The sequence below is a fragment of the Oncorhynchus keta genome, chromosome 36, assembly GCF_023373465.1.
Source record: "Oncorhynchus keta strain PuntledgeMale-10-30-2019 chromosome 36, Oket_V2, whole genome shotgun sequence".
Lineage (NCBI taxonomy): Eukaryota > Metazoa > Chordata > Actinopteri > Salmoniformes > Salmonidae > Oncorhynchus > Oncorhynchus keta.
In genome coordinates this window covers 4,775,784-4,794,893 of record NC_068456.1, presented here as the reverse complement: position 1 = coordinate 4,794,893, position 19,110 = coordinate 4,775,784, and the positions used below count along the sequence as shown (strand labels likewise).

Below are 19,110 nucleotides of genomic sequence, written 5' to 3'. Positions count from 1 at the left end.
CTGTAATATGATGAATTGAAGTGTAAGGTAAGAGGTCCAAAGTTCCCAGAGTTTTCCAAAATCCCAGTTGCAGGATTCCGAGTTGAAGGATTCCACCCCTGCTTATTCCCTCCCAGTTCCAGGAATCCTCCAACAAGGATTTAAAGAAAAACCTGGGAACGTTGGGAATGTTTCCCGGGAATTCAGGAATCATAGGGTCTTACCCATGGGCACTCCTGGGCAGGCCCATCGAGTTGGTGGCTTGTGTGGTGTGTAGAGAGGGCAGGACAGAGCTGAGGAAGGCCACATGGTTCTGGATGGGGCTGGGGGTGGAGGTGCTGGAGGTCGGGGACGCTGCCTGTGGGGGTGACTGCTGTGGCAGGGTGAACACAGAGTTGAGGTAGGCAGCAGGCAAAGGGGTGGGGGAGGTGGGGGAGGACATGAAGGAAGGGGGGCTAGTGGGTGACTTGAGGACTCTGGTGGGGAAGACTCTGGGTTGTGGAGAGAACAGGTTGGGGTTGGAGGAGTTGAGCTCGGCAGCCAGCTCGTGGAGCAACGGAACTGGGGACTCTGTAGGGGAGGGACTCCTGACTGGAGAGAGGGGAGTCTGGGCAGTGATAAACTCTTTTGGCCTAGCATAGTTGAAGCTCTGCGAAATGGGAGCCAGGTTGAGGAGGGAGGCATGAGTTGTTCTGAGAAGGGGGGAGGGGGAGGTGTTCTGCATGGTTGTAGGGGCCCTGTTGAAAGCTGCAGGGATGGAGCTGAGAGATGCTGTGGGGGCTGTATTCAGATGAGGTATGAGAGGTGTGTTAAACTGGGGTACGTGAATAGATTTAGGCAGGGATAATGGGGCTAAGTTCAGCTGGGAAGAATGGGTGGTGTTTTGCAGGGTCATATAGGGTGGGGATGCAGGGTTGGTATGCAGGTGGGGTGCAGGAACAGTACTCAGCAGAGGGGCAGATGGAGGGGAGCTCATACAAGATGAAGCTGTCTTCAGTTGAGGAGAGGATGGCAGGGTACCCATAATGGGTGCAGGAGGGGCTGTGTTCAGTAGTAGTGCAGAGGTAGTGTTTATTGGTGGTACAGGGCTTGTGTTTAGCAGGGGTGAAGAAGAAGAAAGAAAATAAGATTGGGTTGCGTATGGGTTCAGTAGTGGTGCAGAGGCAATGTTAAGCAGGGGTGCAGGGGCACTAGTGTTTAGCTGGGTTGCAGGGGTAGTGTTCAGTGTTGTCACAGGGGTGAAGTTGAGTAAGGGTGTTGGGGCCATGGTCAGTATGGGTGCGGGGTGGGTGGACTGCAGGGGCATGGGGGTCGATGAACGGGGTAGGCTTTGCTGGTGCTGGAGCTGGGGCTCGGGTTGCTTCCGGGCTGGCCAGGCAGATGCCTCGGGTTGACTCTGGGTGGCTCCGGTTGGCTCAGTGTCAGTCTGCTGCTGCTCCATAAGCACCTGGTTGTGTAGAAGCTGCAGCTGGACAGGGTCTCTGGGAAAACAGTGATGGAAGATGTTAAGAACATTAACACTTTACATACTGAGTATACACAACTTTTTTCTTTCCATAACATAGACGGACCAGGTGAATCCAGGTGAAAGCTATGATCCCTTATTAATGTCACTTGTTAAATCCACTTCAATCAGTGCAGATGCAGGGAGGAGACAGGATAAAGAAGGATTTTTAAGCCATTCAGAGGGTGAATGGGAAAGACAAAAGATTTAAGTGCCTTTCAACGAGGTATGGTAGTAGGTGCCAGGCGGTTTGTGTCAAGAACTGCAGCGATGCTGCATTTTTAACACTTAACCGTTTCGCATGTGTATCAAGAATGATCCACCACCCAAAGGACATCCAGCCAACTTGACACAACTGTGGGAAGCATTGGAGTCAACATGGGCCAGCATCCCTATGGAACGCTTTCGACACCTTGTAGAGTCCATGCTCCGACGAAATGAGGTTGTTCTGAGGGCAAAAGGGGGATGCAACTCAATATTTGGAAGGTGTTCCTAATGTTTGGTATACTCAGTGTATAATAAAACTAGTCTGGTCCCAGATCGGTTTGTGCTGTCTTGCCAGCTCCTATGGTCATTGTCACGCCAAACCACAGAATTTGCCAGGACAGGATAAACAGACTTGAGATCAGGCTATAATAAAAGTCATATTTTGTTTGTTCAAAAGTCTTAATGTGTTCGTCACCAAATAATAATAATAATAATAATAACTACAAATACTCTAAACACAGTTCCCTAAAAAGTAATGACCACAATGTGCCTTTCAGGGGCTGGTTGGGGAAATAGTCTGCCCTTTTAAGGTATAGGAGCATCCAGACTCTAAACACACTCTGCAACTGGAAATGTCAGTAATGTGCTGTATCATGATTGGTATAAGAAAAGCTTTCATTGCAACATTATCCTAGCATTTTTTTACATTCGTTTCACATTCAATATCAGTCACTTTGATAACATAAAGTGAAAAGGAGACAATAACTTATCAATAACTGAATCAATAACAATTATTAACACTATGCAAAACACTTCACCTTAGAGGCAGACTTACTTTTTTCTTCCAGACAAAAGAATGACAAACACAATGCCTGTGTGCAAAGATTTCTAGCATGCACAAAAAGCATAACATTGCACTTACATTAAGAAATGACCATCCTCAGTTTTTTGTAGTTGTAATCTCCACATAGTTAAGCACAGATATGTATTCAGTAGACAAATGAAAACTGAGCAGGTCAGATAGGGAGCTCGAGAGGAGACCCTCCCACCTCTAATGTTAGCTGTTCTAAATACAGCCCACACAACTCAAGCTGCTTGATTTAAATCAAAACAAGGACTGTAAACGCAAAAATACATCCTGAAACCAAACACTTTTTAGATTTGCTTTCAGAATAAAGCGTTTTCATCATCAAATCAACTGTCGGTGCAAATTTAGGGGGGGAAAATGGTGATAAAACTAATAGTTTGTTGTCTGACTAGATATTTAACAGTTGTCACCATATCATGTGAGGCTGTCACTCTGAGTCTCGGGACTAGTCTTAAGTTAGGATTTGTCTTAAGTTAAGTGATACAAAATACATTGAAGAACACTTAAGAAATATAGCTGCGAGCAGCAATGCATGGGGTTCATCGGATGACAGAAAGGACACAAGATCAGCTGGATAACAAATCAAGCACTCTATTATTTAGGAACTATTTTCCTTTATGTGCAATCAGTGAAAGAATTACCATGTTGATTTAAATCTCAGTTGGTACACCCCACATTAGCCTTCCAAAATACTTCAATACACTCTCACAGCTGAAATACGCTGACTGCGCAAGTTGCAGGACTTCCAGTTTCTAATTTCACCGAATAATAGATCCACCTTCACTAAGTTCAGACCATATAATAGGGCAACAATAAGTGATCATACAGATATACTAATCACAATATTTCACATTGTTTGTCTGCATAATATAAACATTAACATTAACGTGCATGAGACAAAATCCTCTTGAACAATAGTTATTGCTCTAGTATGAAATCTAGGTTAGATTAACCTTTTAATTTGAGGTGTACTGTCATTGTAGTTAGTGGTCACTACTGGTTTAAGATCCGAGGCGAGAGAAACTGTCCGCCATGTTTTGTGAAGGGCTCGGAGGGACGTTACGCAACCTAGAAGCCTCAACCAATCACCCAACAGATATTAATGCCTCCAGGTATCCTACAAAAGGCAATTCTGCATGTGATAACACAGCATCTCCCCAAAACAGATGTTTTAGCATATTAGCGTATAGTGTGACCATGTTTGAATGCATCAACATTATTTTCTCACTCTTTAAGGACTATTGTGATGAGCTCAAAGACCACATTTTGATCGAATAAGACTTTTAGTCCATGAGAATAAGATTTTTTTACAATTTTTTTTTACAATTACTTTAAGCATTAGTGTCAAAAAAGTGAATTGTTAATAGTTTCCTTATTTTTTAAGATATCAATGCCAAACTTAAAGCTGCAATATGTAATGTTTGTACACCAGCTTCAAACAGCTGAAAATACAATATTTTTGGTTATTAGAAAGATATTTCAAATTGGTTTAGATGGTACAATGATTCTCTACACTTGTTTGGTAAACTTAAATTAGGGGAACTATTAGAATTTTAGCAACCAGGAAATGGAGCGATTTCTGCATATTGCACCTTTAAAATGGTACATCATGGTTCATCATGACCCTACAACGTTTCAAGTTGATAGGGCATTGTGAAGTGGATTTAGAAAGGATTGAAATGGGCATGAACAATCTGACTTTCTGATTTATCAATAACTCGGATAATGAGGTGTTAAGCAAGACTGCTTATTACAGCACCACCTATAGACAATAGGTGCTATTCTTGCTGAACAAGTTACACATGGCCTCCAGTTTCTGTGTGACAAATTAGAAAACAAGTCACCAATCTATGCTTGAGTTATTTGACAATGTCAAGCAAAAAAATTAATCTAAGCTTTGCTGTGAACCTCTAATTAGAATACTCACAGTTTGGGCTTGGCCAGGACTGGAGGTGGTTCCTTATTGGCCAACTGTGACATATCTTCATATGAATGGCTATCGGATGTTTCACTCTCGTTGTCTGTCTCATTCTCAGGCAGTTTAAAGTGCACACGGAGGCCTACCCTGGAGCTGGACCTGGGCCCGTTGTGGCTCACCAGAACCCCAGGCTTGAGGCAAGAGGAGGTGGGGGGATCAGGGAGCTTTACAGGGGGAGGGGGCTCAGGTTTATGGAAAGGAGTCCCTTCCACCTTAGGACTCAGACCAACGGCAGGGTCTGATAACACTGAGAAGGCTCTGGAGTCTTCATGGTCAGTCTTGGGCTCAGGAAGTTCCCTGTTGGAGCTAGTAGACAGATCTGAGTGAGGTGTGCTCAGGTAGAGTGGATCCAGACAAGATGTGCTGGAGCTACGGGTGCCTATCCTGGGGCTGCTGCCCAGGATTAGTGGGTCCAGACTGGGCATGCTGATGCTGACAGGGTCCTGGCGCAGCATGCTGGAGCTCAGAGGATCTAGACGGAGGGTACTGGTGCTCAGAGGGTCCAGTCGTAACGTGCTGGAACTGAGCGGATCCAGGCGGATGGTGTTGGAGTGAGGCTTGATGCTGTTGGTCACAGGAACCTCAGCTTGAGGCTTTAGACTGGGAGGAGTGAGATCTAATGAAGAGGGCTCTGGGACTTGTGTGGACTTGTGTGGAGTTTTCACGTGGTTGTTGTTGGTGTTATCATTGCCTAATGAGGTACAGAGAGAAGGATAAGTACAGTACCTAGTGAAAGTCTACACACCCCTTGCACAGTTTTCCCATTTTGCTGCCTTGAAATGAACTCCTACTGATCTACATAACCTACTCCACATTTTCAAAGTGAACAAAATATTATAGAACATTTAAAAATATATATATACCTGTATAGATATATTTAAATGGCGATTTATTGATTATGTATGTCTTCACAACCCAGAGTTAATACTTGGTGGAAGCATCTTTGGCAGCAATTACACCTGTGAATTATTTTGAGTAAGATTCTAGCAAATCTTAGGGCAACATTTATCCATTGTTTTTGTCAAAATTGCTGAAGCTCAGTAAATTTAGTTGGGAATCATTGATGGACAGCAATATTGAAACCTTGTCTCTGATTTTCAAGCAGATTTAGTCAGGACCCAGGACTGAGACTAGACCACTTAGGAACACTTTAACACCTATTTAAAAAGCCATTCTGGCTTATCTTAGTTTTTGTAATTGTCCAGCTGAAAAATAAAGACTGAGGCAGGTCTTCCTCTTAATTTTCAACTGGGCTTTGCTCCTTTCTATTTATTTTGATCCTGACAAACTCCCCGGTCCGTGCCAGTGACAAGCACACCCATAATATGATGCTGCCACCACAAAACTTTAAAGTACTGAGGGTTTCACTCTGTAATGTGTTGTATTGGATTTGACCCAAACCTGAAGTTTTTCATTTAGGCCAAAAACTGTATTTCTTTCCCATGTTGTCTTGCACTATTACTTAACGTTCTTGTTGCAAACAGAATTGATCATTTGGAGTGGATTTTCACTTTTTCATGCAGGTATGATCCTTGCACAGTTTTCTCTCAGCTCAGCAAATTGATTATGTGTCTGTTTTTAAAATAATCCTAAACCTGATAGTGGTGTCCCTGAGCAGTTTCCATTTTCCAGTTTCCATGGCCAGACCTTTGCAGTGTCTGGGTGATATGATACACCATCCACAGATGAATTACCATACTTGACTACACTCAAAGGGATATTCAGTGTCTTCAAATTATTTCTTAACCTCCCCTGATCTATGCCTGTCTAAAAATGTATCCCAGACATGCTTTTAAAGCTCATTGGTGGCTCTGAGGTTGAATCATTGTTTGACAGTCAGAATCCAATTGAAGGACCTTACGGAGACAGGGGAATTTGTTCTCAAATCATTCAAACTAAGTGCTGAGCAATTAGTGATTTTTAAGGTCAGTTCAGTTTCGATTCTACTATTTTTAAAAATTATCACGGTTATTGATTTCGGTTCCGATAAAAAAAAATGTTTAACATTAAATGCCTATGCGGGTTCAATGTTGTAACATAGAATAAAACAATTAATAAATGTTCGGTGATGGTAGTCACTGCCTATTACTGCTTTCACTTATTGACAATCATTTATTCACATTACTTTACTTGAATAAAATATTTCAGTTGTTGTGTACATTACATTTGTTTTATTTGATGGCTTTATTATTACATTCCAAGTCATCATCTCGTTTCTTTAGAGCTGCTACCTATGCTGTCTGACAATATCACCATTTTAGTAGTTCTTGAAGGTAAACTATACTTTTATGACTGCTGAATACCAACTATCAATCAATTAGATCATGTATTTTCAGGTAGAGATACCTTGCGAAGCAACTGCTCTCTATCCCACTCAATCTTGCATTCTTCTGTCTCTTCTCTCTTTGTCTGCCGCACACTAACCTACTGTAGCAGGCGTAAAAGAAACACACCGACCGGACAAGTAGGCCCACAATGGAATATGGTCATTGTAGTTCATTACCGCGTTTTCTGCAGTAAACTATGTATAATATTGGCCTATTGTAAACTACAACTCCCTACTACATCGCACAGTTCGGTTTGATCATCTACAAAGCTCTCCCTCGCCCTCCATTTGGTAAATCTGACCACAATTCTATCCTCCTGATTCCTGCTTACAAGCCAAAATTAAAGAAGGAAGCACCGGTGACTCGGTCTATAAAAAAGTAGTCAGATGAAGCAGGACAGTTTTGCTATCACAGACTGGAACATGTTCCGGGATTCTTCTGATTGCATTGAGGAGTACACCACATCAGTCAATGGCTTTATCAATAAGTGCATTGTCCCAACAGTGACTGTGCGTACATACCCCAACCAGAAGCCATGGATTACAGGCAACATCCGCACTGAGCTAAAGGAGAGAGCTGCCGCTTTCAAGGTGCGGGACTCTAACCCGGAAAGAAATCTTGCTATGCCCTCCGATGAACCATCAAACAGACATTGCACCAATACAGGGCTAAGATTGAATCATACTACCCTGGCTCCGATGCTCGTCTTATGTGGTAGGGCATGAAAACTATTACAGTCTACAAAGGGAAGCACAGCCACGAGCTGCCCAGTGACACAAGCCTACCAGACAAGCTAAATCACTTATTCACTTGCTACGAGGCAAGCAACACTAAGGCATGCATGAGAGCATCAGTAGCCATGAAGTGCTTTGAAAGGCTGGTAATGGCTCACATCAACACCATTATCCCAGAAACCCTAGATCCACTCCAATTGGCATACCGCCCAACAGATCCACAGATGATGCAATCTCGATTCCACTGCCCTTTCCCACCTGGACAAAAGGAAAACCTACATGAGAATGCTGTTCATTGACTACAGCTCAGCGTTCAACACCATAATACCCTCAACTCATCACTAAGCTAAGGATCCTGAGACTAACACCTCCCTCTGTAACTCGATCCTGGACTTCTTGACGGGCCGCCCCCAGGTGGTGAGGGTTGGTAAGCAACACATCTGCCACGCTGATCCTCAACACTGGAGCCTCTCGGGGTGCGTGCTCAGTCCCCTCCTGTACTCCCTGTTCACCCACCACTGTGTGGCCGGGCACGACTCCAACACCATCATTAAGTTTGCAGACCACACAACAGTGATTCTCATCGTTGGGGCTGTAGTGGAGCAAGTTGAGCACGCCCCCATTCTCATCGTTGGGGCTGTAGTGGAGCAAGTTGAGAGCTTCAAGTTACTTGGTGTCCACATCACCAACCAACTAGAATGGTCCAAACACACCAAGACAGTTTTGAAGAGGGCAAGAAAAAGCCTATTCCCCCTCAGGAAACGAGAAAGATGTAGACAGCTGCTACATCGAGAGCATCCTGACTGGTTGCATCACTGCCTGGTACGGCAACTGCTCGGCCTCCGACCACAAGGCACTACAGAGGGTAGTGCGTACGGGCCAGTACATCACTGGGGCTAAACTGCCTGTCATCCAGGAGGCCCTGAAAATTGTTAAAGATCCCAGCCACCCCAGTCATAGACTGTTCTGTCTACTACCGCATGGCAAGCAGTACCGGAGCGCCAAGTCTAGGACCAAAATGCTTCTCAACAGTTTTTACCCCCAAGCCATAAGACTCCTGAACAGGTAATCAAATGGCTACCTGGACTATTTGCATTGTGTCCCCCCCAAACCCATATTTTACACTGCTGCTACCCTCTGTTTATCATATATGCATAATCACTTTAACCATACCAACATGTATTTACGACCTCAATTAGCCCGACTAACCGGTGCCTGTATATAGTCTCGCTACTGTTATAGCCTCACTAGTGTATATAGCCTCGCTACTGTTATAGCCTCTCTACTGTTATAGCCTCACTAGTGTACATAACCTCTCTACTGTTATAGCCTCTCTACTGTTATAGCCTCACTAGTGTATATAGTCTCGCTACTGTTATAGCCTCACTAGTGTATATAGCCTCACTACTGTTATAGCCTCACTAGTGTACATAGCCTCACTACTGTTATAGCCTCACTAGTGTATATAGCCTCGCTACTGTTATAGCCTCACTAGTGTAAATAGCCTCACTACTGTTATAGCCTCACTAGTGTACATAGCCTCACTACTGTTATAGCCTCACTAGTGTATATAGCCTCGCTACTGTTATAGCCTCACTAGTGTTATAGCCTCTCTACTGTTATAGCCTCACTAGTGTATATAGCCTCACTACTGTTATAGCCTCGCTACTGTTATAGCCTCACTAGTGTACATAGCCTCGCTACTGTTATAGCCTCACTAGTGTATATAGCCTCGCTACTGTTATAGCCTCACTAGTGTACATAGCCTCGCTACTGTTATAGCCTCACTAGTGTATATAGCCTCTCTGCTGTTATAGCCTCACTAGTGTATATAGCCTCACTACTGTTATAGCCTCTCTACTGTTATAGCCTCACTACTGTTATAGCCTCACTAGTGTATATAGCCTCGCTACTGTTATAGCCTCATTAGTGTACATAGCCTCGCTACTGTTATAGCCTCACTAGTGTATATAGCCTCGCTACTGTTATAGCCTCACTAGTGTATATAGCCTCACTAGTGTATATAGCCTCGCTACTGTTATAGCCTCACTAGTGTATATAGCCTCACTAGTGTATATAGCCTCGCTACTGTTATAGCCTCACTAGTGTATATAGCCTCACTACTGTTATAGCCTCACTAGTGTACATAGCCTCGCTACTGTTATAGCCTCACTAGTGTATATAGCCTCGCTACTGTTATAGCCTCACTAGTGTACATAGCCTCGCTACTGTTATAGCCTCACTAGTGTATATAGCCTCTCTGCTGTTATAGCCTCACTAGTGTATATAGCCTCACTAGTTATAGCCTGTACTGTTATAGCCTCACTACTGTTATAGCCTCACTAGTGTATATAGCCTCGCTACTGTTATAGCCTCATTAGTGTACATAGCCTGGCTACTGTTATAGCCTCACTAGTGTATATAGCCTCGCTACTGTTATAGCCTCACTAGTGTATATAGCCTCACTAGTGTATATAGCCTCGCTACTGTTATAGCCTCACTAGTGTATATAGCCTCGCTACTGTTATAGCCTCACTAGTGTATATAGCCTCGCTACTGTTATAGCCTCACTAGTGTATATAGCCTCACTAGTGTATATAGCCTCGCTACTGTTATAGCCTCACTACTGTTATAGCCTCACTAGTGTATATAGCCTCACTACTTTTATAGCCTCACTACTGTTATTTTTCACTGTCTTTTTACTGTTGTTTTTTATTTCTTTACTTATCTATTGTTCACCTAATACCTATTTTTTACTTAATAATTGCACTGTTAGTTAGGGCCTGTAAGTAAGCATTTCACTGTAATACCTGTTGTATTTGGCGAAAGTGGCAAATAAACTTTGATTTGATCTGATTTATCTCTAGAGAAATTGCTCAATGTGTGCAGTGAGCTCACAGAAGAAAACCTGAACAAAATGGAATTCAATTCATTGAACCAACAACGGTCAAAATATCGGTTAATGCTCAGCACTATTAAAACCACAACTATGTCAAACTGATGGATTGTTGTGGGATTTTGTCTGAAAATATTTGCTCCTTAATTTATTTCGATGTGGTGTGAAGGCCTTCAAAAACAAGACTTCTATGTTGTTGTTTTTTTCTATACTTTATCATTCACTTGGAAAATGTGGAGTAGGTTGTGTTGATCAGTGAACATTTTATTCATAGGAAATCAATGGGAAAATGTCATCCCTTTTTAGATGCCAACTGTTCAAGGGTTATTCGATTTTCACTAGAAACCGTAAACATAGTCTCCAAATACAATCTTACTCATAGAACTGTCAAGTCTAAACCTTGTTTGCAAGCCAGTGACGTTACCTTTCACCCTTAGTGCAGCAATACTGGATACAGTTCCATATTTGTTGCTTGCAGTGCAAGTGAATGTTCCAGAATCTTCAGGGAAGACCTCAGCAATAACCAAAGTGCATATTTCCTCTAAAGGGAATACAAAAATGAAGGAGATGAGGGGAGCACCGGCTGAATGTCACTGTTGAAGTTCAGGCAACATGACTCATAGATTAAAGGGCAGAGAAGTTACTAGAACAGCATTGCAGCTGTACTATGTAGCTAACCTGTCCTTACGTATACAGTATGCACAGTGAAAAAGAAACAGGCAGCGAGCCTCTACATTGTAAAATATGTCTGAATTTCTATTTACAGCTATTACTCAATATGCTGTCTAAGTCACAGAGAACTAATATGCAGTCATATAATGCATATGCTGCACAGGAGGCTGCTGAGGGGAGGAAGACTCATAATAATGGCTGGAATGGAGTCAATGGAATAGAATCAAACACTGGAAAACATGTGTTTGATGTGTTGGATACCATTCCATTTATTCCGTTCCAGCCATTACTATGAGCCTGTACTCCCCAATTAAGTTTCCAGCAGCTGCCTTTGATATGCTGTGAGTGAGAAGTTTTTCCCATGGCACAGCAGCTACATGTTTCCAATCCCGAGTGCTTCCCTGTGTTTCAGACACTCTGAAAGGCTCTGTGACCATGTTAGTTCAACAGACACAGGTTGTAAGCTTCCTTATAAGGTTGAGTTTTAGGAGGCGAAGCAAACTGGCTGTTACTCAGAGGAGTTACAGTAGCTACAGCCCCAGCCAGATACTGTAAACATCTTGGAAGAGAAATGGTGTACATTGTTTCATGGAAAATGTCACTTGGGCTACAGTAGGATGTTGACTTTCTGAGGGAAGCACCAGTCATGTTTTCAAAATATAGTACTGTATCTAATGCTGGCATATTGCGAATACAATTTACTATTCAGTAACACACCACACCAAATACTTTGATACATGCAGAAATATGCTCCATCTTAAGATTGTACAATTATATTAATTGTACCATGACAGTCTCTCCTTTGCATAATTACGTACCTGATTCAGCCATGGATCGAGGCTCTAAAAAATAAGAAAATGCTAATATATATATAATTGTTTAAAATCATAGAGCTACTCATATTGCCTTCTAAAAAACATACACTCTGTTATTTGATTGTTTAAACGTTTATTTGAGATACTTTCACAGTTTTCAGAATGCTTACGTTGAATCATTTCAAAGATGGCTCCATATCAGTGGAAATGTACTATTGAACTAATACAAGACAATTGTTGTACATCACAGAAAATATCATAAGATGAATGTACATTATTCTGAAACATAGTAAAGGAGTAAAGGAGTTGGACTTACTCTTCTGCAGGATCCTGAAGTCAGGGGAATCCTCTATGATGGTTCCTTCTCTGTACCAGTCCACCTTGGGGGAGGGCACCCCTTTAACACGACACTCTAGCACCACCAGCTGGCTCTCCGACGCCAAAAGGTCCTGCAGACTCTGACGGGCCAAGTAGAGTGGGCATCCATCCAGTTCATCATCACACACACAAAACGTACAATTTCTTAAGTACATGACCTTTAAATATACTACAGCGCCTTCAGAAAATATTCACACCCCTTTGACGTTTTCCAGCCTGAATTTAAAAAGGATTCAATTGAGATTTTTGGTCACTGGCCTAATACACAATACCCCAATGTTAAAGTAGAATTATATTTTTCATATTTTTTTTTTTACAAATTCATAAAAATTGAAAAGCTCAAATGTATCGAATCAATAAGTATTCAACTCCTTTGTTATGGCAACCCTAAATACGTTCAGGAGGGAAATTTGCTTAACAAGTCAGATAATAAGTTGCATGGATTCACTCTGTGTGAAATACTTTTTGAAAGACTACCTAGCTATATTCTGTTCTCAACAAAGCACTAAAGTAATACTTCAAAAAATGTAGGAAACCTTTCACTTTTTGTCATGAATACAAAGTGTTATGTTTGCAGCGAATCCAATACAACACATTACTGAATACCACTCTCTATATTTTGAAGCATAGTGGTGGCTGCATCACGTTATTGTAATCGTTAAGCACTCTGGAGTTTTTCAGGATAAAAAAGAAACGTAATGGAGTTAAACACAGGCAAAATCCTAGAGGAAAACCTGGTTCAGTCTGCTTTCCACCAGACTCTCTGAGATTAATTCACCTTTCAGCAGGACAATAACCTAAAACACAAGGCCAAATCTACATTTGAGTTGCTTACCAAGAAGACAGTGACTGTTCCTGAGTGGCCGACTTAAATCTATGGCAAGACCTGAAAATGGTTGTCTGGCAATGATCAACAACCAATTTGACAAAGCTTGAAGAGCTTTTTTTCTGTGGCAGACGTGAGTAAGTAATTGAAGCATGTTACCCCTCGCAAGGCTGCCAGCCCAGAGGGCATCCCTGGCCGTGTCCTCAGAGCATGCGCAGACCAGCTGGCTGGAGTGTTTACGGACATATTCAATCTCTCCCTATTCCAGTCTGCTGTCCCCACTTGCTTCAAGCTGTCCACCATTGTTCCTGTACCAAAGAAAGCAAAGGTAACTGAACTAAATGACTATAGCCTCATAGCACTCACTTCTGTCCTCCATGGTGCTTTGAGAGGCTAGTTCAGGATCTTATCACCTCTACCTTACCTGGCACCCTAGACCCACTTCAATTTGCTTACCGCCCCAATAGATCCACAGACGATGCAATCGCCATCGCATTGCACACTGCCCTATCCCATCTGGACAAGAGGAATACCTATGTAGAATGCTGTTCACTGACTATAGCTCAGCATTCAACACCATATTCCCCTCCAAGCTCATCATTAAGCTCAAGGCCCTGGGTCTTGATCCCGCCCTGTCCAACACCTCCACTTCGCTGATCCTCAACACAGAGGCCCCACAAGGGTGCATGCTCAGCCCCCTCTTGTACTCCCTGTTCACCCATGACCGCGTGGCCACGTCTCCAACTCAATCATCATGTTTGCAGATGACAGAACAGTAGTAGGCCTAATTACCAACAATGACGAGACAGTCTACAGGGAGAAGGTGAGGGCTCTGGGAGTGTGGTGCCAGGAAAATAACCTCTCACTCAACGTCAACAAAACAAAGGAGCTGATTGTGGACTTTGGGAAACAGCAGAGGGAGCACTCCCATATCCACATCAACGGGACAGAAGTGGAGAGGGTGGAAAGCTTCAAGTTCCTCGCAGTATACATCACTGACGATCTGAAATGGTCCACCCACACAGACAGTGTGGTGAAGAAGGTGCAATAGCGCCTCTTCAACCTCAGGAGGCTGAAGAAATTTGGCTTGGCCCCTAAAACCCTCAAACTTGTCGGGCTGTATCACCAACTGATATGACGACTGCACCGACGCGAACGCAGGGGTCTCCAGAGGGAGGTGATGTCTGCCCAATGCATCACCGGGGGCAAACTACCTGCCCTCCAGGACACCTACAGCACCCGATGTCACAGGAAGGCCAAAAAGATCATCAAAGACAACAACCACCCGAGCCATGGCCTGTTCACCCCTCTATCATCCAGAATGCGAGGTCAGTAAAGGTGCATCAAAGCTAGGACTGAGAGACTGAAAAACAGCTTCTATCTCAAGGCGATCGGGCTGTTAAGTAGCCATCACTAGCCGGCTTCCACACGGTTACTATAATAACCACTGGCCACTTTAATAATGGAGCACTAGTCACTTTAATAATGTTAAAATAATGTTTACACACTGCTTTACTCATCCCATATGTATATACTGTATTCTATTCTACTGTATTTTAGTCAATGCCACTCTGACATTGCTCGATCTAATACTTATATATATATATATTAATTCCATTGTTTTACTTATAGATTTGTGTGTATTGTTGTGAATGGTTAGATACTACTGTACTGTTGGAGCTAGGAACACAAGCATTTAGCTACACCCGCAATTACATCATCTAAATATGTGTATGTGACCATTAAAATTTGATTTGATTTATAAAAAAATATATATATATTATATGCAAATATTGTACAATCCAGGTGTGGAAATCTCATAGAGACTTACCCAGAAAGACTCACAGCTGTAATCACTGCCAAAGGTGCTGCTACAAAGTAAACGTCTGAAAACATGTTTTCACTTTGTAGCCGTCAGGTATTAAGTGTAGATGAGTGAGAAAATACATATAATTTAATGAATTTTGAATTCAGGTTCTAACACAACAAAATGTGGAATAAGTCAAGGGTAATGAATCATTTCTGAAGGCCACTATATGTATGATAATATCATATTTTGTTGATTGATGGTGAAGTTGACATTGTATATACTGTATCTTCTAATTATTAATAGTTTGGATGATATTAGTAGGTTACCTTTGTGAAAACAGGGGCTGCGATGATCGGCCTCCCATCTAGACCTTGAGGATAGACGTCTAGACCTAGGTTATAGCTGTCACCGTTTAAGTTCTAAAAAAAGAAGAAGAAAGGATTCCATAATTTAAGTACCCAAACATAAATATACATTACTGTTGAGTACTTGAATAACGATCGCTGTGTAGGAAGGAAAGTTAGACATATTTCAGATATCTGGAATTCCCATCTATGTTTGCAGTATATTCAGCGGCCAGAGGGTTTTCAGCAGAATATTACCTCAGATAGAGTCGTCTGTATGGGAGCCACCTGGGCAGGAGGTGTAGAGGAAGCCACCTGGGTCAGTGGTAGTGCCGTGGTAGTGACTGTCTTTGTCTGTGATGTTGTGGACGTAACTGGGACAGGTGACGGTGTTGACACCTCCTGCGCCAGTACTGACACTATGTCCACAGGTGGTAGATCTAGCATACAGACTAACTGGACAGGTAACGGTGCTGACGTCTCCTGGGCAGAGGACAATGTAAACGTCACCTGGGTAAGTGTTGCTGTCACCTCCGTAACAGGAAGGACAGTAGTAGTTACCTTGACAGGTACAGATGCAGTGACTACCTGGCAAGATGTCAGTGAGGTGGCCTCCTGTAGATGCTCTTTAGTACAGATGGGTGTGTCTTCCTCACAAACAGACACAGCACAGACCACTGAATGTAAAGATGGAGCAGTCGGTTGAGCTGGGGTCCTCTGCAGCCTTTAGGTTTACAGGGGAAACAGGATACATTGTAACTAACCAGGTCACACCGAGCGATAATTATTTTTACAGTGTTGAAGTTACATACAGTGCCTTCAGAAAGTATTCATACCCCATGACTTATACCACATTTTGTTGTGTTACAACCTGAATTCCAAATAAATGACACAGTCAAAACATGGTTTTAGAAATGTATTGAAAATGAAAGAAATAACTCATTTATATAAGTATTCATCACAACCCTGAGTCAATACTAGAAGCAACAACTACAGCGGTGATTCTTTCTGGGTAAGTCTGTAAGAGCTTCCCACACCTGCATTGTGCAACATTGTCCCATTATTATTTTCAAAAATTCTTCAAGATCTGTCAAATTGGTTGTTGGTCATTGCCATTTTCAGGTCTTCCCATTGATTTTCAAGTAGATTTAAATCAAAACTGTAACTCAGCCACTCAGGAACATTCGTGGGCTTCTGGGTGGTGCAACGATCTAAGGCACTGCATCTCAGAGGCGTCACTACAGATACCTGGTTCGATTCCAGGCTGTATCATAACCGGCCATGATTGGGAGTCCCAAAGGGTGGCGTACAATTGTCCCAGCATCATCCGGGTTAGGGTTTGGCCGGGGTAGGCCGTCATTGTAAATAAGTATTTATTCTTAACTGACTTGCCTAGTCAAATAAAGGTTAAATTCAAAATAAAAATGGATTTGAACCAAGTTCTCCTCTAGGATTTTGCCTGTGCTGAGCTCCATTCCGTTTATTTTTTATCCTGAAAAACTCCCCTACGATTACAAGCATACCAATAACATGATGCAGCCACCACTATGCTTGAAAATATGGAGAGTGGTACTTAGTAATGTATTGTATTGGATTTGTCCCAAACATAACACTTTGTATTCAAGACAATTAGTTAATTGCTCTGCCAGGTTTCTTGCAGTTTTACTTTAGTGCCTTGTTGCAAACAAGATGCATGTTTTGGAATATTTGTATTCTGTACAGGCTTCCCTCTTTTCTCTTTGTCAATAGATTAGTATTGTAGAGTAACTACAATGTTGTTGATCGATCTCCAGTTTTCTACTATCACAGCCATTAAACTATTTAACTGTTGTAAAGTCACTATTGGCCTCATAGTGAAATTCATTAGCGGTCTCCTTCCTCTCCGGCAACTGAGTTAGGAAGGACACCTGTATCTTTGTCGTGACTGGGTGTATTTACACACCATCCAAAGTGTAATTAATAACTTCACCATGCTCAAATAGATACCCATCTACCAATAGGTGCCCTTCTTTGTGAGGCATTAAAAAACCTTCCTGGTCTTTGTGGTTGAATATATGTTTGAGATTCACTGCTCGACTAAGGGAACTTGTATGTGTCGGGGTACATAGTTGAGGTAGTCATTCAAAAATCATGTTAAACACTATTATTGCACACAGAGTGAGTCCATGCGACTATTATGTGTCTTGTTAGGCACATTTGTAGACCTGAAATGATTTAGGCTTGCCAAAACAAAGGGCTTGAATACTTATTGACTCAAGACATTACAGCTTTTCATTTTCTTTTTAAAAAGGCCGCAATTGGCATATTATTATGGCCATCGAAATGTTACCTATTAACATCAGATTCAACAATAATATCAAGGGGCTAGAAATCCAGGGTTTAAAAACAAAGGTGTCATTGTACGCTGATGATGAATGTTTTCTATTAAATCCACAGTTTTGATCCCTCCACAGCCTCATAGAGGATCTAGATCATTTTGTGGACCTCTCTGGATTACCAAATTATGATTAGAGTACTATATTACGTACTGGATCACAATTTTTATTTTTATTTTACATTACCGTGTAGTTTACCAATAAAATGGTCTGACGGTGAAATGGCCATCAACGTATTGATATCCCAAAAGAAAGAAATGATCTCACTACATACATTTTAATAGAAAGTTAGCAAAACGAGACAAGATCTTGCCACCATGGAAAGGAAAATACCTGTCTATTTGTGGAAAAATCACCCTGATTAACTCTTTAGTCATATCACAGTTGACCTATTTGCTTATGGACCTGCAACTAACAACTTGTTTTTTAAATTATATGAGCAAAAGATATTCCATTTTATTTGTAACGTCAAGACCTCTCACTAAAGCCTTCAGTCATACAAAAACAATACTTAAATCCAAACTAGTTCTCTAGCAGATAGGCAAGAATGGCTCACCCCTTGATCAAGAATGTAATTTTTCCCTTTATTCATTTACCAACCTCTCACTTTCAGTTATTTGAAAATGAAATTATCTCCAAAATATCACTATTTTTAAAACAAGACATATAAAGTTGGTTGCAATTTCAGTTTAATCCACCAGAAAAAAGTATTACAACAAATATTGTGGTTAAACTCAAATATACTAATTGATATAAAAACATTAGAATTATTATATATATTTTTTATGGTATACTCTTTGTAAATAATATCAGAAATAGGACTGGTCCAACAGGTCCCAGACATGTTCAATGGGATTGAGACCCGGCCTCTTCACTGGCCATGGCAGAACACTGACATTCCTGTCTTGCAGGAAATCACGCACAAAACGAGTAGTATGGCTGGTGGCATTGTTATGCTGGAGGATCATGTCAGGATGAGCCTGCAGGAAGGGTACAACATGAGGGAGGAGGATGTCTTCCCTGTAATGCACAGTGTTGAGATTGCCTGCAATGACAACAAGCTCAGTCCGATGATGCTGTGACACACTGCCCCAGACCATGACGGACCCTCCACCTCCAAAAGCAAACTCCCGCTCAACCTTTAGGCCTTAGTGTAATGCTCATTCCTTCAGTGGGTCAATCCGACCATCACCCCCTGGTGAGACAAAACTGCGACTTGTCAGTGAAGAGCACTTTTTGCCAGTCCTGTCTGGTCCAGCGACGGTGGATTTGTGACCATAGGCGATGTTGTTGCCGGTGATGTCTAGTGAGGACCTGCCTTACAACAGGCCTACAAGCCCTCAGTCCAGCTATTTTGGACAGTCTAAGCACTGATGGAAGGGTTGTGCGTTCCTGGT

The 19,110-nt window shown here is 42.1% G+C and overlaps 1 protein-coding gene across 5 annotated transcripts in view; it reads right to left on the bottom strand.

The window, feature by feature from the left end:
* Positions 1-19,110, bottom strand: part of mypn (myopalladin) — a 50,038-nt gene that overhangs the window by 9,720 nt on the left and 21,208 nt on the right. For 2 of the 5 annotated variants that reach the window (XM_035753914.2, XM_035753917.2), the window contains exons 5-12: positions 15,927-16,062; positions 15,597-15,821; positions 15,321-15,413; positions 12,297-12,438; positions 11,984-12,007; positions 10,918-11,034; positions 4,486-5,227; positions 204-1,460 (exon numbers count right to left, since the gene is read on the bottom strand). In XM_035753914.2, the coding sequence (XP_035609807.1) occupies positions 204-1,460; positions 4,486-5,227; positions 10,918-11,034; positions 11,984-12,007; positions 12,297-12,438; positions 15,321-15,413; positions 15,597-15,821; positions 15,927-16,062 (2,736 nt within the window). Of the gene's footprint in view, positions 1-203; positions 1,461-2,612; positions 2,756-4,485; positions 5,228-10,917; positions 11,035-11,983; positions 12,008-12,296; positions 12,439-15,320; positions 15,414-15,596; positions 15,822-15,926; positions 16,063-19,110 lie in introns of those variants that run through there. The other 3 variants (XM_035753915.2, XM_035753916.2, XM_035753918.2) reach the window with 3 other exon arrangements.